General features: G+C 38.8%; 1 protein-coding gene across 2 annotated transcripts in view; it reads right to left on the minus strand.

Annotated features, from left to right (window-relative positions):
* Positions 1 to 4,813: 4,813 nt before the first annotated feature.
* BLOC1S5 (biogenesis of lysosomal organelles complex 1 subunit 5) overlaps positions 4,814 to 26,878 on the minus strand; it is a 59,840-nt gene continuing 37,775 nt past the window's right edge. Inside the window, exons 4-5 of one of the 2 annotated variants that reach the window (XM_059688576.1) lie at positions 21,851 to 21,909; positions 4,814 to 6,564 (exon numbers count right to left, since the gene is read on the minus strand). In XM_059688576.1, the coding sequence (XP_059544559.1) occupies positions 6,385 to 6,564; positions 21,851 to 21,909 (239 nt within the window). In that variant the 3' untranslated portion in view covers positions 4,814 to 6,384. The remainder of the gene's footprint in view (positions 6,565 to 21,850; positions 21,910 to 26,878) is intronic. The other variant, XM_059688578.1, reaches the window with a different exon arrangement.

Raw genomic sequence — 26,878 nt, forward strand, 5'->3', positions numbered from 1 at the left:
GACCAGGAATTGAACTGTGACCTCCTGGTTCATGGGTCAGTACTCAACCACTGAGCCACACCAGTCACAACGGTTTTTGTTGTTGTTAATCCTCACACAAATATATTTTTTCCATTGATTTTTTTTAGACAGAGTGGAAAGGAGGGGGAGAGACAGAGAGCGAGAAACACTGAGGTGACACATCCATTGGTTGCCTCCTGTACACGCCCTGACCAGGGCAGGGATCTGAGCCTGCAACCGAGGTATGTGCCCTTGACCGGAATTGAACACAGGATCCTTCAGTTGATCGGCCGACAGTTCAACCACTGAACCAAACTGGCTAGAGCTTGGGCAATCTTATTTGCTTTCATTAGCTCACAAGTAGTAAAAAGAAAGGATCCACAGAAGATATAGAAACAATCAAATTAGTTCACAGGTAGCAATAAGAAACCACCAAATAGAAAATATCTAGCACAATATTTGAAAGAAAAGCTACCATCTTTTATACTACAACATGGTCATATTCTTGGGGGAAATATTAATATAATAAAATCAGCATATACTTGTCTAACATGCCATTTCTATACAGAGAAATCTCACTAGCTGCTGAATACCAAAAAAGCTAGAGTAAAATTTAAAACCAAATAAAGACAAGGAAAAAGTGAAATTCTATAGGGTAATTTAGCTCTGGAACTTGTAATTGTCCTAAAGGCATCTCTGCCTCCTTGCAGCCAGAAGGACCTATCTTAAGGAGCTAAGCCTGTATGGGGGACAAGAATCATGGTCTGGGGCAGTATTAGTCTCCTCTGGCTGCCACAGTAAAATATCACAGAGGGCATACCATAAACAAATATTTTCTCATAGTTCTGGAGGAAAGAAGTCCAACAATCAAGGTGTCAGAAAATTCCATTTCTGGTGAGGTCTCTCTTCCTGGTTTGCAGATGGCCACCTTTTTGCTGTGTCATACGACCTTTCCCGAGTGTGTAGAGTGCACTCTGTTGTCTCTTCCTCTTCTTATAAGGACACCAGTGCTAACAGATTAGGGCCCCACCCTTATTACCTCATTTAACCTTAATTACCTCCTTAAAGGCCCTATCTCCAAATGTAGTCACATTGGGGGTTAGTGTTCTGACATATACATTTTGAGGGACAGAATTCAGTTCATAACAGGTGGATGAGCAACAGGATTGGGGGATCTCCATAGGGAACCACCTTCAGTGAGTGAACTAGGAAACCATCCAAATTTTCTCTTCTTTCCTTGAAGTAGAGCTGGGAAGGGGGAAACAGTCTCCTCTAGGAATGCCATTCACGGCCCAACACTATGTTTAAGGATGAAATTCACACTACTTCTAAGTGTGTGTGAGAGTGCATGTGCTGAAGAACAGGGGAGGGAAAGGCGGGAATCCAAGGTGAACACTGACTTTGAAGTGGCCCAGGGTTAGCAGTGTCCCAAGAAACAAACCGGTGGTGCCGGGGTCCAACCCCAGCAGGTCCAGGGGTCCCCAAAGGTGTGGACGGAGTCGGCGAAGAAGGAATGACACGGAGACAGCGTTCAGTTGATCAGCAGCCTAGCCAGGATCTCCAGCCAAGTTCTGGTCTTGATCTCCAGAGAGGCTCTGCTTCGGATTTCCAGCGAGGTTCTGTAGCCATGTCCCCTCGCTAGGTTCTCCAGCCAGGTTCTGTCCAGGCTCTCCAGTCAGGTTCAGTGTCCAGGTTCCAGTCAGGTTCTCCTTCCAATCTCTGTAGTCAGGTTCAGTCCAGGATCCCTTGCCATGTTCTCCCGCTAGGCTCTGTCTCTAGGCTCCGAGGCCAGTCCCTCTCCAGGATCCTCCAGCATGCTCTCGCCAGCGAAGTTCTTCTGTCTCTAGAGAACGTTCTGTGTAGGTTCTGTGCCTAGGCTCTGTCTCTCTTGGTCCTGTCTTCCAAGCCTTGTGTCCTTAGTTCTGTGTTCTGAGTTCTGAGTGTTTCTGTCTTGTTACAACTGTATTTATACCAGTTGATTCAATCCTATCAATCTCTATTACAAAGGTTAGGGCGTTTCTTATCTCCATTCCAGGGAGAAAAGATTATGTAGTTTAAGCATGATTGTTCATAGTTAAAGGGATTAACTACCCGCCTGGCACTTAGTTAAGGAGTTTCATCCCCTCCCTAACTTCAGGGTAAAATCCCTACCTGGGGATTCAACCTTTCTCGGAGAGGTGACCTTGGTTAAAACACAGAGCCAAGAAGGTGAGCAAACATATTAAGAACCGTATGCTATATATGCCAGGTCCCTTGAAACAGCAAGGATGGACCGGCTCCCGGCACGGTGGTTCTAGAAAGAGAAATCTTCTCTGTAGAAACATAAATTATAGGTTAAGTAGGTTAGAAACAGTGAGAAGAAAGAATGAGTGAAGTGAGCAACAGAGTTAAAGAAACTATCCAGAATTTACAGGGATGGTCAAAATTTCACACAGAGACAGAGATAGAAAATATGAATCAGAGATAAGGAGAACAGAGTGAGGCAGTAAAACCTAAGTCTAATTTGATACCTGAAAGGAGAGAATAGACAGAATGAAGGCAGTACAATATTCAAAGAGATAAAAGTTGAGCCCTAACCTGTTTGGCTCAGTGGATAGAGCATTGGCCTGCGGACTGAAGAAGGGTCCTGGGTTCAATTCCGGTCAAGGGCATGTACCTTGGTTGCGGGCACATCCCTGGTCAGGGGTGTGTAGGAGGCAGCTGATAGATGTTTCTCTCTCATCAACGTTTCTGACTCTTTTCCCTCTCCCTTCCTCTCTATAAAAAAAAATCAATAAAATATATTTATTTTTTAAAAAGTTGAGAATTTTTTGAATTTATGAAAGATACAAATTTGTAAATTCAAAAAGCTCAATGAATCTGAACAGGATAATTTCAAATACTGAGAACAAATGACTGTCAACCCACCTAGCTAATTTTCAGGGATAATGAAATGGTAAACTTGTAGGTAAATCTAAATAAATATTGACTGCATAATTATTTTTGGAGTTAAACTGAGATAAAATAAATTCTAGATGCTAATTTTAAGTTGAGGGGGAAAATCAGACTTTATTCAAAAGTCTCTTATGTTTAGAAAGAAAAATAAAGATTTTATGCTAACTATGCAAATTAAATTGGTAAGCACTAAAAGATAAAAATTGAGGGTTTTTTTACCTTCTAAAATAGTAGAGAAAAAATAAATGGGGAAAAAAACACATACAACTTAATCTGAAAGAAGGCAGAAAACCCCGAAACAACCCACAAGGGCAGTAAGATAACAGAAAAAGTGCAACAAAATTATAATAAGATGATATAAGCAAACCCTAATATAGTACTAAGTTCAATAAATATAGATTGATCAAACTCTCCAGGTAAAGGATAATCAGATAAAAAGAAAGAAAAATCACAGTTTTTAAGAGGCACATCTAAAACATAACAGAAAGGTCCAACAGAAGGATAAAGAAATACATATCATACAAATATTAACCAGCTGGTATGGCCTATATGTTTGTTAAAGCATAGATTTTAAAGCAATGTAGAATGAAATAAAAACATTATTAGGAATAGAGGTCATGACTATGAATACAAAACTCAATTCTAAACTTGGAAGATAATTCTAAATTTGTATGTTCCTAATAACAAAGCTTCAAAATATACAAAACAAAAATTACAGGAAGAAAAAAATAAAAAAAATTTCAACACATCTTAGAATCTGAGTGATCAAATAGAAGGAAAAGCAACAGTGAAATGAAGACAATTTGAAAAACACCATTAGGAAGTTTGATCTAACAGACACCCAACAACTGGGAAATATTTAGACTTTCAAGCACTAAAAAAAATTTACAAAAACTGATCAAATTTAGGTCATAAGGAAAATAACAAATTTTGCCATATCAACTTTATATGGACCCATCTCTGACCACAATCCAATTAAAGCAGATATCAATAATGAGAACAGAATTTAAAAATCTATAAGTTAGGAAATGAAACAAAAGTAGCACATATGTAAGTCAAAAAAGAATCATTATAAAAAATAGAAAACACTTAGAACTTAAAAAACAAAATATTTCTATAGGACTTAAGCATTATTCAAAAGAAAATCATCGTGTCAGCTACACAGAACCCCTCTTATCTCTGCTCAACGGCATAAACAGCAAAAATGTTGTAAATTATGTAATTACCATATTAAAGTTAAATACATGTATAATACATATAAAAAGTGATTTGTAGATTGAGAAATATGAAAGTGCTCACTACTAGAGTATTAAAAGGGAGGCAAACCAACCATCTCTTTTAGAAGTTATACTGAATAGCTAAAGAGAGAAGTTGGTATCTTAAATGTTTAAAGGTCAAAAAGCCAATTATTTCATTTTGGTTTAAGAAGTCCCTTAGATCCTTATATAGTATATACAAACTCATATGGTAAAGTACTTATTATCCCTATGAGATGGACAAATGCTATCAGAAATCCTTGTTGCACCAGTTGAGTAACCACAGTTAAGAATACATTCCTGCTCACACAGTCCTGATTTCTTGGTTATAGAGTCTATTCAATGGTGCATTGGCAATTAATAGCATTCCAAAAACTGCCTATAGTACAAAGGGAATTTTCATTTAAGGCTCCCCTTGCTTTTCATGTGTGGGATATTTTTGAAAGTATGTGTTTTTTTCCATCCACTGAAAGAGAATTAAGAAAATTCCAACATGCCTCTGTGTCAGCAAGAGCCCTTTTGAGTCCAGGTACCAGAGGATGATTGATGAACCTGTCAAGCCTACAGTAGCGGACAGAGAAAGTTGGCAGAAGTTCAGTGTTATTGAAAGAAATCTCAAATACTTATTTCATCTCCTCTATTAACTTTAATCACATTTTCAACATGCAGCCAAGAATGCAGCTTTGACAGTACGCCATAAATTTACACAAGCCAGCATTGTCACTTTCTGCTCTAGTAAGACTGAGATACATGAGAGAGTTGGATATGTTCTTTCAGTGCCTTTCTTTATTGAAGAGCAATAAAAAACATTTGAAAGATTTATCCATACCTCAAATTCATTTGCTATAAACCTCTTGAAATATTGCATGTTATTATTTTTTTTAATATATTTTTATTGATTTTTTACAGAGAGGAAGGGAAAGGGATAGAGAGTTAGAAACATCGATGAGAGAGAAACATTGATCAGCTGCCTCCTGCACACCTCCTACTGGGGATGTGCCTGCAACCAAGGTACATGCCCTTGACCAGAATCGAACTTAGGATCTTTGAGTCCGCAGGACGACGCTCTATCCACTGAGCCAAACCGGTTAGGGCTTAAAATATTGCATTTAATTTTGCTTTGTTTACGGCAAATAAAAAATAACTTAGTTCCTCAATTACACTGTTAAATGCAGATTTTTAAAGCTCACAGTGATGACTGAGTTGGTACATGTTTCATCATAGTACACCTGCTTATGAGAACAGACGCTCAACACTAAAAAGGATTTACATTTAGCATGGATTATTTGCCATATGGGCAATTACTTCTGGCATATTCAGAGCCAGAATAATTGTATGATTCCAGAGGAACTCCTTGCAGATTTTGCTGATTACTCATTACACAGTTGAAACATTTTAGAGATTATTTGTCTTACAAAGCTCACCCACAGCAAAAGAGACACAAAAATGAGGTAAATACTATGGGCAAGATTATGGTTTTTGGAAAGGCTAAAAGTCAAACTATATTTTTGGTAAGCTTTTCCTTCTAAGCATGTTTTAAAAGCTGAAAGTATGAAGTGCTGGAAGGCCACACAACTTAATAAGTGTGTCTTGTCATCAGTGAAACACATGGCATTATGCTGCACTGCAGACTCTGTAACCTTTCAGCAGTTCAATGACCAACAGGGCCACCTTTGCTACAGTAGAGAGTGTTTTACTCTCACCTCTCATAAAGGTGATCTATGTTCCAAGGACCATTGTTTTTGTCTACATTACTGATGGAATAACACTCTACACATTCTTCCAATAGCCAAGGAGGCTAAAGCAGGCAACTATTATATCTGCTTTCTAAGCCACAATAATAAGCTAATATTAACCTCGTATAAGAATGAAATTATTTTTCTAAGAGGTCTATACTTACAGTTCTTTGAGATAATCAATAACAAGAAGACCAATTCTGATTAACAAAAAGTAAATTTATCCAATTTTTCTTCCTACTCTTGCCCAAATAATTATACATAGGCACTTAAACAGGAAAGATATAGCACTCTTTTTCCACTAAACATTTAATCAGTACTCCAGTAGAAGTTTCTTTCTCCTGATATGAGTGTCACTAAATATATTGCTAAGCTTGAAGCAGAGGCTAAATGGTTTGATGAGAATAGTTAGTTCTTTGGGGCAAGTCAATGCTTTCACACTGTTGTGGTTCAAGTTCTCAAAAGGTTGAAAATTTTCCTAGGTCCTTCTTCATTTCAGCATATTGTTCTTTAAGCCTCTCCACAGCTTTTCTGTGCTCTTCATCCACTTCAGCCTGTTTGTTGTGTTGTTCTTTCATGAAATCTTCCCACTGGATTATATGCTGGTTTTCACTAGCTATTAAATGGTCATTATAAATCTGAGAAAAGAAAATTTGAAAGTCATGTGACATTTTCCAGACAATTATTTTTCTATGCAGAAGAGACAAACATAACTTTAACTCTTGATATTTGGTTACTATAGCAATCACAGCTTGAAAATCACAATGATAAAACTGCATTATAGTTTTAATATCCAATAAGAACACAACGTATTAGAAACGTACTATGACTGAACATGGGTATCCACATTGTCGAAATTTCAAAAATGTCTAGTATTGTTAAATGACAAAATCAAATACAATTCAAGTAAATTTTCATACCTCTATTTCTCCTCAAATACCATTTAACTGCATATAACTTTTAAATCAAGCTTAAAGAATATATGCCAGCAATGATTATTATAAGAAATTAAAGTGTATATCTTACACAAAATATTTCTTTAAATGCATTAAAAATAATTATGCATTGTTAGTCACTCAAGAAATCTCTTCTGGTTCAGTTCCATTCCTTAAAGCAAACAAACTCCAAAAGCATTGCTGTCAAATATTTGGAAATGCTCCTTAATATTTCTATATGAGAATAAAATTTTTGCTTTTGAGGACCACAACAATAGAGATGAAACAATGTATAAGTAAAAAAGGCATGAATTTAGTATAATTTCAATTATTATCTTTGAATATGGACAACAATGAAAAATAACTTTATATCTCTGCCTCAAATATTCTACATACAACTTTAGAAGTTAAGTTCTGAGACAAGCTAAGTCCTATTCAACAAACAAGAAAAATATGATGATATAAACCATAGAAACCTACAAAACACCTAAAGCCATTACTAATCCCAGCACACTAACGTAGGCACCTACCTGGTGCACTTATGTACTGGCAGCTCAGCTGCTGGGAGAGAGCTATAGGAAAAGAGCAAACCAGGTTTTCATGCGGCCCATAAAGTCCTTGCTGCCTTACTTTCTCTCTTATCTGGGACATGATGAGAAGCAGGAGGAAGAGCTGGATAAGCCATCACATTCTAAGTATTTATGAAATGCATATTTCTGTTAGCTGTTTTATGTATCTTATCTACTTCTATAAACCTCTCTTACACGGTAACATTATTCTCATTTTACAGACGAAGAAATAAAGGCTTAAGGACACTAAATTTACTTCTCTATGGTCACTCAGCTATGAAGTTGCAGAGTCTCACTTAAGTCTTTCTAACACCTATGCCTTTTCTATCACAAAATGTAAATCAGATCTTTCCAGAGGAAGTTCTACATAGGTAGCTAAAAGTCTCTTTCACAAGACCAAATAAAAAAGGCTATTGTGCCCTAACCGGTTTGGCTCAGTGGATAGAGCATCGGCCTGCGGACTGAAAGGTCCCAGGTTCGATTCCAGTCAAGGGCATGAACCTTGATTGCAGGCACATCCCCAGTGGGGGGTATGCAGGAGTCAGCTGGTCGATGTTTCTCTCTTATCGAGGTTTCTAACTCTCTATCCCTCTTCCTTCCTCTCTGTAAAAAATCAATAAAATATATTTTAAAAAATAAATAAATAAATAAATAAATAAATAAATAAATAAATAAATAAATAAATAAAATAAAAAGGGTATTGCAAGAGCTTTTTCTGCCAATCCTATGTGAAGTTCCTCAGCACAGAGGCTTCTCAAGTAAAAAGAGGGTGAGGGTCTGAAGTTTGAGTTATAGTAAAACATTAGCCTAAAAGATGTTCCATAGACTTTTGGAATTTAATAGGTATTACAGCAGTGAGGAGAGAAGGTTAAGGAGGGTTTTACAGATCCAATAAAGTTGGGAAGCAGGTTAAGCAAAATCCAAAACATTACTTTTTAACTTTTTAGCCTCATGGATTGTAATTGTCTAAAATATACATAAAATAAATTATTTTCATAGAACTTTTGCACTATTAAATGAGAAAGCCATTAGACTAAAAAGAAAAGACAAAGGCAAATAAACTTCCTCAAAATGGTATCTTGTTTTAGCTGTAAATTAATTTTTAATAAATACAGAGAACATTAACATCCAAGCTCAGATGTTATTTAAAAATTTATTATTTTATTTTTAATCAAAACACCATAATTGGCTCAGCTGACCCTGTGATTTGGACCTGGTTCCACTTCCCCTCAGGCAGCTCAACAGAGAAAGATGAAGATCCGGGAGGCAATGAACCTTGCTTCAAATTCTGGTTCACTTATTACCAGTTGTATGATGCTGAGCAAGTTAAAAAGTTTCTTTAACTTTAAAATGAGAAAAATAACACTTTATATTCATAAATAATATTTGTAAAAATCAGAGGTAATACATGTCAAGTTCCTAGCTCAGTGCCTGTGGTGCTTAATAAAAGATCAATATTATTATTATGCAAAATCACAAGTACCCTGGCCGGTGTGATTCAGTTGGTTGGATGTTGTCCTATGTACCAAAGGTTGCTGGTTTGATTCCAGGTCAGGGCACATGCCTGGGTTGCAGGCTCAATCCCCAGTAGTGGGTGTGCAGGAGGTGGCCCAATAGACGTTCCACTCTCACATCGATGTTCTTTCTCTCTCCCTCTCCCCCACCCGCCACCCCAAATAATCAATAAATTAAAATAAAATCACAAGCAAAGAATCTGGAAGGCATGTCACACTACTTTTTATCCTCTCCAATTTAAGTTTTTTTGTTCTTTAACTGTAGTCATTTAATTTTAGTAATACTTTCTTGTAGTAATTCGAACAATAGAAGTAGCTCAAATAAGTTTCCTCTTTCATTCCCACATTCACTTCAATCCCCTTTGATGACTCCACTATATACTATTTTGCTATGTTGCCATTCAAACAGATTCACATTAAGTCTTATAGAAAGTGATAGTTCCCCTTCCCCCAACACATACACACCAAATCTTTTCCAAGTATTATCTTTTTTTCCTAGTATTATTAATAGTTTGATGGGTATTCAGAAGATTTTTACCTATATTTATACAACCATATATTTTTTAACAACAAAATGAAGTCATATTACATATGACGGTTTACAGCTTCCTTTTTTTTCAGTAATGATATAATCGGTACTAGTGGCAGACCAACAGCAGTAGGGTGGGTGAGCTCTGCCCTGGGTGCAAGCAATCAGGGGGTGCAATGTCTGTACAGAATTTAAATCAATGACACAAAGAGCTGAAAGACCATCTTTTATTACCACCAGGCATGGCAATACTGAATAATGTCACTAATAAAATACTCCTAAACCAAAAATCTTGCTTTGGTTAATCTCCAACATTTATAGGGAACTCATACATCTTAACAAAAGGAAGATAAACAATCCAATCAAAAAATGGGCAAAGGACCTAAATAGACACTTTTCAAAAGAGGACATTCAGAAAGCCAAGAGACATGAAAACATGCTCAAAGTCATTAATCAACCGAGAGATGCAAATCAAAACAACAATGAGGTATCATCTCACACCTGTCAGAATGGCTATCATCAACAAATCAACAAACGACAAGTGCTGGAGAGAATGTGGAGAAAAGGGAGCACTCGTGCACTGCTGGTGGGAATGCAGACTGCTGCAGCCACTATGGAAGACAGTATGGAGTTTCCTCAAAAAGTTAAAAATAGCCCTAACCGGTTTGGCTCAGTGGATAGAGCATCAGCCTACAGACTGAAGGGTCCCAGGTTCGATTCCGGTCAAAGGCATGTACCTTGGTTGCGGGCACATCCCCAGTAGGGAGTGTGCAGGAGGCAGCTGATCGATGTTTCTAACTCTCTATCCCTCTCCCTTCCTCTCTGTAAAAAAAAAAAAAAATCAATAAAATATATATTTTTTAAAAAAGTTAAAAATGGAACTCTCATTTGACCCAGTGATCCCACTTGTAGGAATATATCCCAAAAAACCAGAAACACCAATCAGAAAGGATATATCCATCCCTATGTCATAGCAGCACAATTTACCATAGCGAAGATCTGGAAACAGCCTAAGTGCCCATTAGCAGATGAATGGATTAGAAAATTGTGGTACATCTACACAATGGAATACTATGCTGCTGTAAAAAGGAAGGAATTCTTACCATTCGCAACAGCATGGATGGAACTGGAGAGCATTATGCTAAGTGAAATAAGCCAGTTAATGAAAGAAAAATAAAGACCATTATAAACTGATGAACAAAAATTGATACAGAGGCAGAGCAGCCTCGAACAGACTGTCAAACTACAGCCGGAGGGCTGGGGAGGGTTGGGGGGGCAGGAGGGAGGGGTAAGAGATCAACCGAAGGACTTGTATGCATGCATATAAGCATAACCAATGGACATAAGACACTGGGGGGTAGGAGGGGCCGGGGGATTGTCAAGGGGTGTGTGAAAAAAGGAGACACATGTAGTACTCTTTGTAATACTTTAAGTAATAATAATAATAAAAAATCTTGCTTTGGTCTAAGTCCTAAACAATTGCTGAGGTTGTTGAATTTTAACAATATATGTTACAAATTAACAGATTTTTATAGTTAATCTTTAATAAACATTGAATTCTACACTGGAGTTAATTTAGAGGACTCCCACTTTAAATAGCCAGTCCTGGACAAAGTTGAAATCAGCCATTCATTTCAAATGTAAATTCCCAGTAGCTAAGAATCATTTCAGTTTTCTCTGGATGTTCAGCTTCTCTAACCTCTGGGTAATTAAATATTCTTGCATTTAACCAATGATGGCAGAGCAACTGCTGAAATAAAACCCGAATTAGTTTCAAATCTATCATTCTACATTACCATACCACTTTTTGTACGTAAATTTGTATGTTTTTATTTGTATTTACAATTTTTATAATGCAGAAATATTGGGAGCCATTAGAATAGTTTTCAAAGAAACAAAGACAGCATTGCAATTTCTGAATTTATTGTAAAATGTGATTTTTATAAATCTCTTCTAGACTTCATTTGAAAAACTTTTTGAAATGTATAATAAAAGTATTTTCAATCAACTATGAGTCAAAACAGATTGATAAATCTGATATACTATTTTAAGTTGAATATTCAAAGGTCAAATTTGATGAAGTCATTAATAAATTTGCATAAGTTAAGAATCAAATGCAAACTATAATATTATTACCATTACTGTAACAGACCAATATGTAGGTAGATATGTTTTTCCTCCTTTTTTCAAAAACTATATTAATGTACTTAAAATGATTACTCTCTTACTTTTTCCTTTTGCTGTTATAGCACTTTTTAAATTGTTTACTTTTTTAATGGTATAATTATGTACATTAAGTTAAAAAATACTATGTGCATTTTTTTCTTATCATTATTCTTTAACATCAGGATTATTATGTATTACAAATAATTTTGTCGGGGAGGGGTTTAAAGATGATCTATTCTAGTGTCAAATACAATAGGTACACTGTTCCTATGGACCTCTTTCCAAGGTCACACAGTGAGAAAGGGGTAGAATCAACAGTAAAAATCTAGTTTTCTGCTCTTTTTTGCTATATAATGCTGTTCAAACCAAACATAATGAGTCATGAGGATTGGCAAAAACAAATATGTATTTCACATTCCAATATCAAAAATAATTAAGAGATTTTAAAAAACACAATGTGAATCACTTAAGATATATATATTTTTTAGTTAAAAATAAAAGTACAACTAACTTTGGTCTCATTTTTCTTTCTTTCTTCTAGCAAGTGATCATAAAAAATCATGTGGTATTAAAAATCAAAGTCACACAAGGAGCAGATGACTTTATTAGTGAATTCTACCAAACATTTCAAGAATTAACACAAATCCTTTTCAAACTATTCCAAAAAACATTAAAGAGGATGGAAGGTTTAACTCATTCTATGAGGCCAGCACTGTGCTAATACTAACTGATACAACATATACCTCAACAAAAAACTAGCAAACTAAATTCAACAGTATATCAAAAGGATCAGATGCTATAATCAAGTAGGATTTGTTCCTGGAATGCAAGGATGGTTCAACACATGAGCATCAACTGACAAAATACACTCCAACAACAGAATGAAGAAAAAACACATAATCATCTCAATTGATACTGAAAACACATTTGACAAAATTCAACACCCTGACATGATAAAAACAACTTAAAAACCAGTAATAGTAGGAAACTATCTCAACATAATAAAGGCAGTATGTGAAAAACTCACAGCTATCATATCTGATTGTGAAAAACTGAAAGCTTTCCCTCCAATGTCAGGAACAAGACAAGTATTCTGCTTTTTCAACTTCTATTCAACATAGTATTTGAAGTCCTAACCAGAGCTATTAGGCAAGAAAATAAAAGGCATCCAAAATGGAAAGGAAGAAGTAAAATTATCTGTATTCACAAACAACATGATTTATATGTCAAAAATTGTAAGATTCCACAAAAAACTGCTAGAAATACTAAACAAATTGAGCAAATCTACAGGATACAAAATCAACATGCAAAGTTAGTTGCATCTCTATACCCTAACAAAGAAGAATCAAAAAAAATTTTTTTTAAGAAAACCATTCCATTTACAATAGCATTGAAAAAGAATAAAATACTTAGAATAAATTTAATCAAGGAGGCAAAAGACCTGTATGCTAAAAACTACAAAACTTTGTTGAAAGAAATTAAAGACACAAATCAATGGAAAGGCATCTCATGCTCATGGACTGGAAAATTTTATTTTGTTAAGATGTCAATACTATCCAAAGTGATCTACAGATTTGATAAAATCCTTATTAAAATCCCAATGATGTTTTTTACAGAAAAAGAAAAATCCATCCTAAAATGTATATGAAGTGACACCAAATAGTCAAAACAAAAACAATTCTTGAAAAAGAAGAGCAAAATTGATGTCTCATATTATGTTAACCATGTGTTCATGATGTTTTTACATTTGGGGCCTTGCTGACCCTGGAGAGACTGTCCCTTCCAGAGCTAACTTATTCCTAGAGATAGTAAACAACCACCCTGTAAGAATAACTTTTATATGCAAGCCAACCAATACAAAGCCCATACCCTAACTACCTTCTTTATTGGACTCGCACATTCTGGGCCACTACCTACCTACCCTGGGCCAGGTACCAGACAACTATGCTCTTATGCCCCAGAGCTTGATAAAATTATTCGAACTAGACAATCCTAAGCCTGATTACCCTGCTTCATATGTAACTTCCTTTGGAAACCACAATAAAAGCTCTTGCCCGTGTTTTCCCTCTTTCACTCTGCCTGACAAACTCTAGTGCTTTCCTATATGGTCCTGTGTACACAGCATGCCCCCTCCTTTTGAGAACTATGAGTAACAAATTATCTTTATTGGAGATGGCAATCATCTCCAATCTGTTGGCTTCACCAAATCTAAATAATAAAACCTACATTAAAAAACATATTTCCTAATTTCAAAACATACTGCAAAGCTACTGTAATCAGTGTGGGACTAGCATAAAGACAGACATTTAGACCAATGGAAAAGCCCTTTGTCCATTTTTTATCAAACTGTTTTATTGTTGTTGTTGTTGTTATTGAACTATATAGTTTTTAAAAACATTTTTTGAATATTAACCCATTATTAAATACATGATTTGCAAATATTTCTCATATTCTGGGGAATTGCCTTTTCACTCTGTTCATAATGTCATTTAATGCACAAACGTTTTTAATTTTGGTGAAGTAAAAACAAAAATTTATTTTTACTTTTGTTGCCTGTGCTTTTGGTGTCACAGGCGAGGAATCATTGCCAAATCCAATGTCATGAGGTTTCCCTGTTTTCTTCTAAGAATTTTATAGTTTTAGGCCTTACATTTAGGTCTTTGTTCCATTATGAAATAACTTTTGTATATGATACAAGGTAAGGGTCCAGTATCATTTTTTTTGCATGTGAATATACAGTTTTCCCAGCACTACTTGTTGAAAAGACTGTCCTTTCGCTATTGAATGGTCTTGGCATATAAAGATTTAATACAATTCTCATCAAAATCCCAATGGACATTTCTACAAAGAAGATATACAAATGTCCCAAAATCTTAAGATGTTCAACATCACTAATCATTAGGGAAATGCAAACCAAAACCACAATGAGATAGCCATTAGAATGGCTACTATGAAAAAAAAAAACCCACCAGAAAATAACAAGGATGTGGAGAAAATGGAATGCTTGCACACTGTGCTGGTGGGGCGATAAAAATGGTGCAACTTCTGTGGTTCCTCAGAAAATTAAAAATAGAAATACCATATAATACAGTAAGTCCACTTCTGGGTATAGATCCAAAAGAATGAAAAGGAGGAATTTGAACAAATATCTGTTTACCGAAATTAATAGTAGTATTATTCACAATAGTCAAAAGGTAGAAGCAACCCAGTATCCATTGATAGATGAACGGATACACAAAATATAATCATCTTTAAAAAGGAATGAAATTCAGATACATGCTACAACACAGATGAACTATGAAGACACTATATAACAGAAGCCAATCACAAAAAGATAAATGCTACATGATTCCATTTAGAAAGAAACCTAGAGAAGTCAAATTTTGGAAACAAAGTGGAATGGTGGTTACCAGGGGTGAGGAGGGGAGAATGGGGCATTAGTGTTTAATGGGTACAGAGTCTCAGCTGGGAAAGATGAAAAAGTTCTGGAGATGGATGGTGGTGATGGCTGCAGAACAATGCGAATGTATTTTATGCTACTGAACTGCATACTTAAAAGTGCTTAAACCAGTAAATTTTATGTTAGGTATATTTTATCACAATAAAAAAATTCAAATCAGGTTTCAGAGGATTCTTCATAAATGAAACCAACTACATTCTTTATAAAGTGGACACAACTAATTTTCTGAAGATACATTTAGAAAATGCCAAAAAAAAAAATTGAAGAGAAATTTTGTTAATGAGCTACAACTGTATACGTGGAGTAATTAGCTTTAATGGTTTTGTCTCTTTCTACAACAAAGTGAAAAATAGTAATAATAAACTGTCTTACATATATCCCATTAGACATAAATTTAAAGAGAAGCCAATCTTGAAGCCAAACCATTCTAGGACCAGGTCTAGAAATGAACTCTGGGACACATAATACATTTCTGCATGCTTTAGTCTAAGTCAGTGGTTCTCAACTGGGAATGGATTTTGATGCTTCTGTCTCCCAGATTTTTGGTTGTCATAGTATAGGTTAGGGGAAGCTGCTCCTGGCATATAAGGGGTAGAGGCCAAGGATGCTGCAAACATCCTACAAAGCACAGGCCAGCCCCTCCCACCCCTCAAAGAATTATCTGGTCCAAAATGTCAATAGTGCAGAGGTTGAGAAACACTGGTCTCAGAGAAAACTCAGTCTAAAAGGCCCTCTGGAACTTCTGTCAGTAATACATATGCCATTAATTGTACATATGCCCGACACAAACAAATGAAAAAGTATTTACTTTGATAAGAAGTGTCAGAATAACACTGTCAGTAATGATTTTAAATAGAATATTACCTATTGATCTATGAACTCTGCATTTTCACACTCTATCAAGAACAATGTATAATCTATGCTATCTCACTGATCTCATAAAATCATACTGGGATATAACTAAATCTAATAAATATTTGTGGACAAGATGAATCAAAGGATTCATGTTTACTTCATTACTATCTCTAGTTTGGTTGAATGTGGCTTCAAAAGTTGATACTTGTGTATGGAAACCACGTTTAAACTATTCACACATATTAACAAGCTCACTTCCCTTGATGGCATATTTTTAAGAGCCAGTGAATTTTATAAGCTACTTGTATTTTCTTTTATTTTTATGCTACTTGTATTTTCATTGCACTACTCTTATTGCTAGCATCCAAAATACAACTTTGTATTAGTGAGTCGTTTTCAAGACATTTATTGTTCTTATGAATGTACTTTTAGATATCAATTGTGGGAAATGTGATTTGGATGAATGACGTTTATCATAATTTACTTCCCACAGAATTCCACAAATTGTCTTGACATAAAAGAATTAATGATTAATGGCAAGAGTCTATTTTATTCCATTACTACTCCCATCTTTCTTTGTTCTGAGAGCCATTCAAATACACAAAATGTAGCCAACAGTATAACTAAGGACAACAATTAACATTAGATTGCAAAATGCAGCTAGACGTCAATTTTGCTTTGTACATATTTGCTAGATGAGAAATTAAACTTTACCTCTATGTCTTTTATATATTTGTAGTGTGAAACCTCTGCCACGTCAAAGTTTTGGCAAAAGCCAGATGACAGAAAAAAAAAAATTCTTAAAGATACGTATTTCAAATCTATTGCTAACTACATAAACTCTGAAAAATAAATGAAGACTAAAGGTTCATTGCCTTGGAAGAGTATAAAAGCAGCGATTCTCAACCTGTGGGTCGAGACCCCTTTGGGGGTCAAACGACCCTTTCACAGGGGTCGCCTAAGACCATCGGAAAACACATATACAATTACATATTGTTATTGTGATTAATCACTATGCTTTAATTATGTTCAATTTGTAACAATGAAAATACATCCTGCATATCAGATATTTACATTACGATTTATAACAGTAGCAAAATTACAGTTATGAAGTAGCAACGAAAATAATTTTATGATTGGGGATCACCACAACATGAGGAACTGTATTAAAGGGTTGTGGCATTAGGAAGGATGAGAGCCACTGGTATAAAGAATTTTTATTCTTCTAGGAAAAGCACATCTTTGTGTGACTTATAGCTGGTTAATTTTATTACATTATTTTGAGAAAAGAAAATACTCAGGGTGGCTGATTATGCAAGTAGGTTTCACAGACTCCATTTCAGTCCTTAGTGAAACACAACATTTCAGTACATTCTAAAATAGTAACTTTAATGTGTACTCTATAGATAGTTCAGTAACGTTCTCTAACATAATACCTATAGAAATAAAATTATGACTAAAATATTCTAAGGGCTTTATTATTTCTTGAGGCTGCTTTAAGAAAAAACAACCAGGGACAGCATCTTTTAATTCAGAAAATCATGAATGGGCAGGATTTTCAAGGGCTTTGCCAACTCTAATAAACCACAACAGGGCTCTTATGCACAAAGTGACTGCCTGCACCTTAAACAAATGATTGAACTGGCAGGGAAGATGTGCCACCTTACATATGAAAAGTGATATACAATTTGCAAAACCATTTCACACAAACCACGTAATACGATCAGGTAAGTAAAATATTAATCCATAAGGTTAAGTAAAATAGGTATTTATTTTGCAGATGAAGAGCTTGAAGCTCAAGGCATTGTCCAAGAACATACAGCTAGCTAATAAAGAAAACAGCTAGAAATAGAAGACACTGTACTTTTTTTTTTTTTTTTTTTTTACCAAATCTGGTCATTTTCTTACTTACATATAGTTAATACACCAAATGTGAAAAAAGTTCAAAGTGCCAAGAAGAACCATTCCAATTATAATTTAATTTTAGGTTAGTTCTGCTCAAGGATGAAAAGAATTGCCATTTTACCAGAATCATCACTACTCTGACTATGTCTTCGAAAGACCAATAATGTGTGAGAGCATATTCACATAAATCTGCTTAAATCACGCAGCAACATGTTCAACATACATAGGGCACCCTTTTTAATTTTCATTGTGAAAGCCAAGAGAATTGCACATGTTACAGCCAGGAATAGCCAGTGTTCTTACAGAAAAAGTCTTTTTGCTTCTCAAACACAGAAATGCTCCTGGTGCCTTCACTAACAATTCGTTTAATATAGCAATCAAGGTTCTCCACAATCATCCTCAGATATAACCCGTTAGATCAGGGTGGGGAATGTCCGGCCCACAGGCCATATGAGACCTGCAAAATCATTTCGTCTGGCCCTGCCAAGGCATTAGGTTTGAGTTAATTCAACGTTCAACCAAATATAATAGGCTAATTTTTACAAAATATATTTGTATTAATTTCAGAGAGAAAGGGTGAGGGAGAGAAACGTCAATGATGAGAGAGAATCATTGATCTGCTGCCTCCAGCACACCCTCCACTGGGGATTGTGCCTGCAAACTGGGCATGTGCCCTTGACAGGAATTGAACTGGGGACCTTTCAGTCTGCAGGCCGATGCGCTATCCACTGAGCCAAACCAGCTAGGGCAAGCAGGCTAATTTTTAAGTTGATAACTTTGTATGGCCTGCAAATGATGTTATAAATACCCAAAAGGCACTTGGCAGAAAAAAAGTTCCCCACCATGCTTTAGATAGTCCACATCCCAGCTCTACAGACTACTGAATTCTAACATCTTTTGTCTTTTCTCACATGATATCCGTCACCCTCTCATATTTTTCGTCCCATATCCTGTCAATTGAAGTCCAACTCATTGAGCAAGGTTGAAACGAATGCTAGCATCCTCCTAATAAATTACTTTTTTGTCAGATCCTACAAAGTTCCTTGTGACTGGACCACAGCTTTTACAGCTTTTACTTTATCCTACATTATATTAGTACTAGAGGCTCAATGCACAAAATGCATGCAAGAGTAGGCCTTTCTTCCTCGGCTGCTGGCACTGGCTTTCCTCTGGCACTCGGGACCCGGGCTTTTCTCCAGCCACCGGCAGGCACCCAGGACCCGGGCTCCCCTCGCAGCCCTGGCTTCATCTGGAAGGTTGTCAGGAAGGATGTCTGGTCTAATTAGCATATTATGCTTTATTATTATAGACTAGAGGCCCGGTGCACAAAAATTTGTGCACTCGGGGGGGGAGAGGGGGTCCCTCAGCCCGGCCTGTGCCCTCTCGCAGTCTGGGACCCCTCGGGAGATAACGACCTGCTGGCTTAGGCCTGCTCCCGGGTGGCAGAGGGCAGGCCCAATCCCTAGGTGCAGTCCCTGGTTGGGCTCAGAGCAGGGCCGATTGGGGAGTTGGGGTGCTACCTCCTGTCATGCACAGAGCAGGGTCAATCAGGGGGTTAGGGAGCTCCCCCCTGTCATGCACAGAGCAGGGCCCATCAGGGGGTTGAGAAGCTCCCCCCTGTCACTCACAGAGTAGGGCTGATAGGGGAGTTGGGGCACCACCCCCTGTCACACTCAGGGCAGGGCGGATCAGGGGGTTGGGGTGCCACCCTCTATAACCCACAGAGCAGGGCCAATCAGGGGGTTGGGGCGCTGCCACTGTCCCACTCAGGGCAGGGCCTATGGGGAGGCTATGACTCTACCCCATCACACACAGAGCAGAGCCCGTGGGGGTTGGGGGGTTGGGGCACCGCACTCTGTCACACACAGAGCAGGGCCGATCAGGGGGTTGAGGCGCTGCACCCTGTCACACACAGAGCCACAGGGCGATCAGGGGGTTGGGGAGCTCCCCCCTATCAGGCACAGAGCAGGGCTGATCAGGGGGTTGGGGCGCCTTCCCCTGTCACGAACAGAGCAGGGTGGATAGGGAGGTTGTGGCCCCGTCCCCTGTCACACACAAAGCCGCAGGGCGATCAGGAGGTTTGGGCGCTGCCCCCTGTCACGCTGATCCCGGTGCCGGGAGGCCTTGTGGCTCCGCTGATTCCAGTGCTGGGAGGCATATTACCCTTTTAGTATATAGGATGGAGGCCTGGTGCATGGGTGGGGCTGGCTGGTTTGCCCTGAAGCGTGTCCTGGATCAGGGTGGGGGTCCCCACTGGGGTGCCTGGCCAGCCTGGGTAAGGGGATGATGGCTGTTTGCAGCTGGTCACACACCCTTCAGGGTGGGGGTCCCCACTGGGGTGCCTGGCCAGTCTGGGTGAGGGGCTGAGGGCTGTTTTCAGGTCGACTGAAGCTCCCAACTGCTCCTTTTTTTCTTTTTTTTTAAATTCTGGGCCAGCTTTAGCTCTGGCTCCAGCTCTGAGGCCTCTGCTGCTGAAAGAAGGTATCTGATTTGTTTCGGTTCTATAATCGAAACTCTGTATCAACTCCAGCTCTGAGATCCCAGCTCGCTGAAAGCTGGTTTCTGGGGTTTTGTTTAGCTTCTATATTTGTTACACTGTTTCTTAAACTGCAAGCTCAGAGGCCGGCAAAGCAGGCAGGGAACGTTGCAGTCCTCCGTCACTGAAGCAAGCAAGCCTCATGTTCAGTTTAAGCTTCCTGGCTGCCGGCCGCCATCTTGGCTGGCAGTTAATTTGCATATCGCCCTGATTAGCCAATGGGAAGGGTAGTGGTCATATGCCAGTTACCATGTTTCTCTTTTATTAGATAGGACTAGTGGTTTGGGACCCCTAGACTTTTACCTCCTGAGTATACAAACTGCTTCAAACTTAACAAACTAAAATTTTTCTCCTAGCAAAGTAGAAGATTAAAAAAAAATCTGTCCAGCCAGGAAAAGCCCATTGAAGCCCCTGTTCCTGCCTCTACAGTGCTCTCTAGACACAGTGCAAACACTCCACCCAACCCAGACTTTCCTGCCTATGGCTTTGCCTTGCCCTTTTATCAAGGTGCTACGCAACGGCCTGTTTCCTGACCTGGCCTGCTAGAAACAATTCTACTCTTCTTGGACAGCCTTCCCTCCTGGCTTGAATGTCAAGTTCTTTCAGTAGGCTTGATTCATCAAACTGTTCAATATTTAAACTTTATATCAATATTTAAAGTTGAGCAGAGGGTGAAGAAATTCAAACTGGGGCAAGGTTCATTCCATTATATTTTTACACAACGCCAAATCTGAACCACAACACTTCCAGAGAAATGGAGATAGTAACACTCATTGATACACACACATGCAAAAAGGTGTGTATTTCAGAATGACTTAGCATTTTCAACATTTCTTAATAAGTGTATCTTTATTGGTTTAAATCAATAAATAAGCTATATAAATAATTCATGAAAATTATATGTGAAAACACCAAGTTATAAGAGGACCTTAAATCCTTAAGCTATTTTTCCACATCTGAATTTAGTTAAGATATAATTAAAATAAGCAAAGCACTACCCAGCAAATGATTCACATGCACTTATGACTATTCACTAAATAACCCATCCACGGGCATGAATGCTTCCTTTTCTAGAAGAAATATACATTCTATACTCAATGCTTCAGGCGCAAAGGAAGATTTATATTTCCAATCTGGTAAGTATTTTTTATTCCATGTAAAAGTCCTATTCTCTCTCCTCCATAAGACAAATACCACTTTCAAGGAAAAGATGGAAATGTTGAAAAGGTGGAAAAAAAAGGTCAAGGTCTGTAATTTAAACTATAAAAATATGGATGGTGCAATCATGTGCCTATACCTCTTCAAAACATCATGAATGAATTTGCCATTTTAAAATCTTTTAAAATCATTGCATAAAAAACCAAATTCAGATAACTTCTTTTTATCAAAAGCTAATATGATTATAATAAAAACCCTGAAGTTAGAGGCTCCAATAGCCAAATGATCTACTTTTACCTTTTTTCGTTCCTGCTCCCTCTGTTGGAGTCTACAGACTGAGTCAGTAGCTGCTTGCACTGAAATGAAACAGAGAATGGGTTTTCAATTAGCAGCCCTTGATCAATGAAAGAATGACCTGGAAAAACAAATATGTGGATTGTTTTAGATCTCAAAAAACTATGCAAAACAACAGCAACAACAAAAAAACCACAATACTATTTTGGTTGTGGTGGGGTAGCAAAAAAAGAAGTTCTACTAATATACTCAGTATGTCATAATCAGAACTACCATCATTCTTGAGCTTTGAGTTGCAAGCCAAAGGCATTTAAGTACTAATTCCAATGACAAATTGTCAACAATAACCTTAAAATTCTCTAAAAAGATATAAAGTTAGCATTACATTTTGATTGTGCCTTTACAGTGTCTTTCCCATTCACTAGGCCTCTCTCCCTTTGTCTCTTGCACACTACTGCTCTCTTGCAGACATTACTGGAATGCTTCAACAACTTTCTACTATTCTTCTTGCCTCTGCTCTCGTCTTCAAATTCATCCTGGCTGCCATTGCCAGATTCAAACTTCTCCAGATTGTTTTCATTGAGTTGTTTTCCTTTCTAATGGACCAAAACTGTTAGGAATAATTACTATAGTTATTTATTAGTACTATGGTGCCAAGACCTGTACTTTCCATGCATTATTCCTTTTAACCCCACTTTTCTATTTAAAGAGGATCACTGTCACACTTTACAGAGTATTGGCATTTGTAAAAAACAAGGGTAAAGAGGTAGATGCCACTCAAGGAGGTAATATGACTAACTAGTGACCCAGCAGGTAAAATCGTGCGAGACCCGGACCCCCCCCCCCCCCCCCGAGTTCCAGCGAGGGGTGGGACCCAGAGTCAAGTCCCCATCCACCCGCACACACCTTGCTGCACACGCAGCCCCACCCATCTGTGCGCAGCGAGGCCTTCTGGTGACTGGTCTTTGGTTGTTACAGCATTACCACCACTGGGTTTTTATTATATAGATAAATACAAAAAGTAGAATTAAAATCAGATCTCTGACTCTAAAGACTTGATTCTTATCCTCAACACTCCATTCCTCTTATAATTTCATCAATGAAGCTGGTTTTAATCCATCAGTTATTTAAACCTTTTCATTTACGGGATACATTGTATTTACATAGATAAATGTCATCACTTACTTTACTGTTTAGTGTGCAGGCTAAGAGTCAGACTTTGTTAAATCTAGAGATGAGCACTTATCAGTTGTCTCACGGATCTTTGGCATGTTTGTTTACTTATTCTTTCATTCATTTGCCAAATATTTATTGCCCTGTGCTGTTATTGCTACTGTTGCTAATTTTGTAGCATCTTAGTTCTCCATTTGTAAAACAACAAAGAGGACTTCAGAATTGATACAAGAATTAAATAACATAGCACATATTTAAATACTAATAAAAGTCACTTAGCGTAGTTCTTCACACATAGTAAGCAGAGTAATAGATCGGTACATAATATTCTATTTAAAATACTTCTGACTGCTGTTATTTACTTCTTACCCAAGTAAATACATTTTCATTTGACTCTATAAGGCATGTGTAGAAGTAATGGCATGTGTAATACTGACAGATGTAAGCAGTCAAGAAATGCTACTGTTCTATTATTAGAACTACTAGAGGTCCGATGCACAAAAATTTGTGCACTCGGGGGGGGAGAGGGGGTCCCTCAGCCCGGCCTGTGCCCTCTCGCAGTTTGGGACCCCTCGGGAGATAACGACCTGCTGGCTTAGGCCTGCTCCCGGGTGGCAGAGGGCAGGCCCAATCCCTAGGTGCAGCCCCTGGTCGGGCTCAGAGCAGGGCCGATTGGGGAGCTGGGGTGCCGCCCCTGTCATGCACAGAGCAGGGCGGATCGGGAGGTTGTGATGCCACCCTCAATCATGCTCAGGGTAGGGCCGATTGGGGGGTTGGGGCACCGTCCCCTGTCACACTCAAGGCAGGGTCGATGGGGAGGTTGCGGCGCCACCCCGTCATGCACAGAGCAGGGCCTATCAGGGGGGTTGGGGGTCCGTACCCTGTCACGCACAGAACAGGGTCGATCAGGGGGGTGGGGAGCTCCCCCCCCCCCCCGTCACACACAGAGCAGGGCCCATCAGGGGGTTGGGGAGCTCCACCTGTCACGCACAGAGCAGGGCCGATCAGGGGGCTGGGGAGCTCCCCCCTGTCACTCACAGAGTAGGGCCGATAGGGGAGTTGGGGCACCGGCCCCTGTCACACACAGAGCAGGGCGGATCAGGGGGTTGGGGTGCTGCACCCTTTCACACTCAGGGCAGGGCCTATGGGGAGGTTATGGCTCTACCCCGTCACACACAGAGCAGGGCCCGCGGGGGGCGGTTGGGGCATCGTCCCCTATCACCCACAGTGCAGGGCCGATCATGGGGTTGGGGCGCTGCCACTGTCACACTCAGGGCAGGGCCGACGGGGAGGTTATGGCTCTACCCCGTCACACACAGAGCAGGGCCAATCAGGGGGTTGGGGCGCCGCACCCTGTCACACACAGAGCCACAGGGCGATCAGGGGGTTGGGGAGTTCCCCACTATCAGGCACAGAGCAGGGCTGATCAGGGGGTTGGGGCGCCTTCCCCTGTCATGAACAGAGCAGGGCCGATAGGGAGGTTGTGGCCCCACCCCCTGTCACACACAGAGCCGCAGGGTGATCAGGGGGTTTGGGCGCTGCCCCCAGTCACGCTGATCCCGGTGTCGGGAGGCCTCGTGGCTCCGCTGATCCCGGTGCTGGGAGGCATATTACCCTTTTAGTATATAGGATAGAGGCCTGGTGCATGTGTGGGGGCCGGCTGGTTTTCCCTGAAGGGTGTCCTGGATTGGGGGTGGGGTCCCCACTGGGGTGCCTGGCCAGCCTGGGTGAGGGGATGATGGCTGTTTGCAGCTGGTCACACACCCTTCAGGGCGGGGGTCCCCACTGGAGTGCCTGGCCAGTCTGGGTGAGGGGCTGAGGGCTGTTTTCAGGCTGGCGGCTGACGAAGCTCCCAACCGCTCCTTTTTTTCTTTTTTTTAATTCTGGGCCAGCTTTAGCTCTGAGGCTGCAGCTCTTAGGCCTCCGCTGCTGAACGCAGGTATCTGGTTTGTTTGGGTTCTATAATCGAAACAATGTATAACTCCAGCTCTGAGATCCCGGCTCACTGAAAGCCGGTTTCTGGGGTTTTGTTTAGCTTCTATATTTGTTACAATGTTTCAAACTGCAGACTCAGAGGCCAGCAATGCAGGCGGGGAACGTTGGTTTCCTCTGTCACTGAAGCAAGCAAGCCTCATGTTATTTTCAAGCTGCCTGGCTGCCAGCCGCCATATTGGCTGGCAGTAATTTGCATATCTCGCTGATTAGCCAATGGGAAGGGTAGTGGTCGTATGCCAATTACCATGTTTCTCTTTTATTAGATAGGATTATTCTATTTACCATACTATCCCTACTCAAAGTGCTTTCCTTATTCCTTTCCTATAATTAAAATGTTTTACTTGTTTCAAAAGCTCAGTTCAAGGTTTACTGCCTTCATAAAATCCCCCCAGATTAATCCTTTCCCTATAAGAATTTCCCCTTATTTGGTATGTAACACCCTACCACTTTAGCTTGCATTTGCTTAAAGGGAGGTTCACCTAGCTGTTTTACAATTATGCCTTCCTATCTCAATCTGGCCCCAACTAGGTCACAAGTTCCACAACAGGGTGGGGGCTGTGATTCTCTTTCAGAAGAATTTTAGGACCCACCCTGTGAAAATACGGTTAAGAGGAGGATTCTGCTTTTAAAAGTCAGGTTTTCATCAGTAAGCATTCTCTTTATAGTTATATCAAAGATAGTATTTTAGTACTGAAAATTAGGTTCCCCATCATTCATTGTTTCTTCTAACAGAAAAGATGAAAACAAACCAAAATAGGTGCTGATTAGATCTGCCTTCTTTCTGTGCTATACTAGTAATAATATTACATCATCTTTCCTGAGCAGTGGTTTTTATAATTTCCTGGTTTTTTATTTTTTTGGAGAGGGGTGATGGAAGGAAGGCTTAAAAATATCCATTTTGTGGTCTTTGTTTCATTATTTTCAGGTCTTTCTTGGTTTAATCTGACAAGAGTTATAGGACTATGACATTTATTTTGTCATTTATTATATCCTTTAAAATTTAATTAGAACAGATCTGACAAAGTCATACTTTTGTTCCTTACCAGGATTGTCTTGGTGCTTAGACAAAATATATATTTCTAAAAAATTCCTTTGAAGTAATTTACTTTTTAATTCTTTAGCCACACAATAAAAAAAGGTTTACTTTCCGAGTAAAATAAAATCTGCTTTTCTAAAGTCTAGAAAGTCACCTGACTACAGCAAACATTCCCTTTCTTCACCATTAGAGACTCAAAGACGAAAAGGTCCATTTATCCAAACCTTCTTATCACTTCCACAGGACTTACTGGTCAATAGGAAGCAGTTGCCCCTGTTGTCTCAGTGTTTTAGGAAACTATACTGACTTTAAAAAGTTAAGAATTTATCAAATTATTTCCTCTCAACTGAAAGATTATTTAAGGAAATTAGTATAACATACAGTAATTGTGCTGCATATAGTAGTTAATGTCCCAACTGTCTTCACATAAAAGAAACAAATTCATCCTGTCATGGTAGGTATGTGTAAACCTCAAATACATACATAAGAAAATAATTTTGGTTTGGTATTAGGAGCAGATGTTGGCTGAATCCTCATTCATTCATTTATTTCAATAAACAAATAATTAGTGGCTACAATGTGCCAGCCACTGCTATTCTAGGTGCCATGGATACTGCAGAGAACAGAGTCCCTGAGCTCATGAAACTTATTTTAGTTGGGGAGACAGAGCATATAGATAAATAGTTAACATATCAGGAAATGATGGAGAAAAACAAAGCAAGGTAGGGAGGCCAGAGAATGCCAAAGTGAGGGGAGATGAATGTTAGAGTGGCTGAGTTAGGTCTCGCTGTTGACATCTGAGCAGAGACAAATAGGAAATGAGAATG

Source organism: Myotis daubentonii, chromosome 3 (genome assembly GCF_963259705.1).
Source record: "Myotis daubentonii chromosome 3, mMyoDau2.1, whole genome shotgun sequence".
Lineage (NCBI taxonomy): Eukaryota > Metazoa > Chordata > Mammalia > Chiroptera > Vespertilionidae > Myotis > Myotis daubentonii.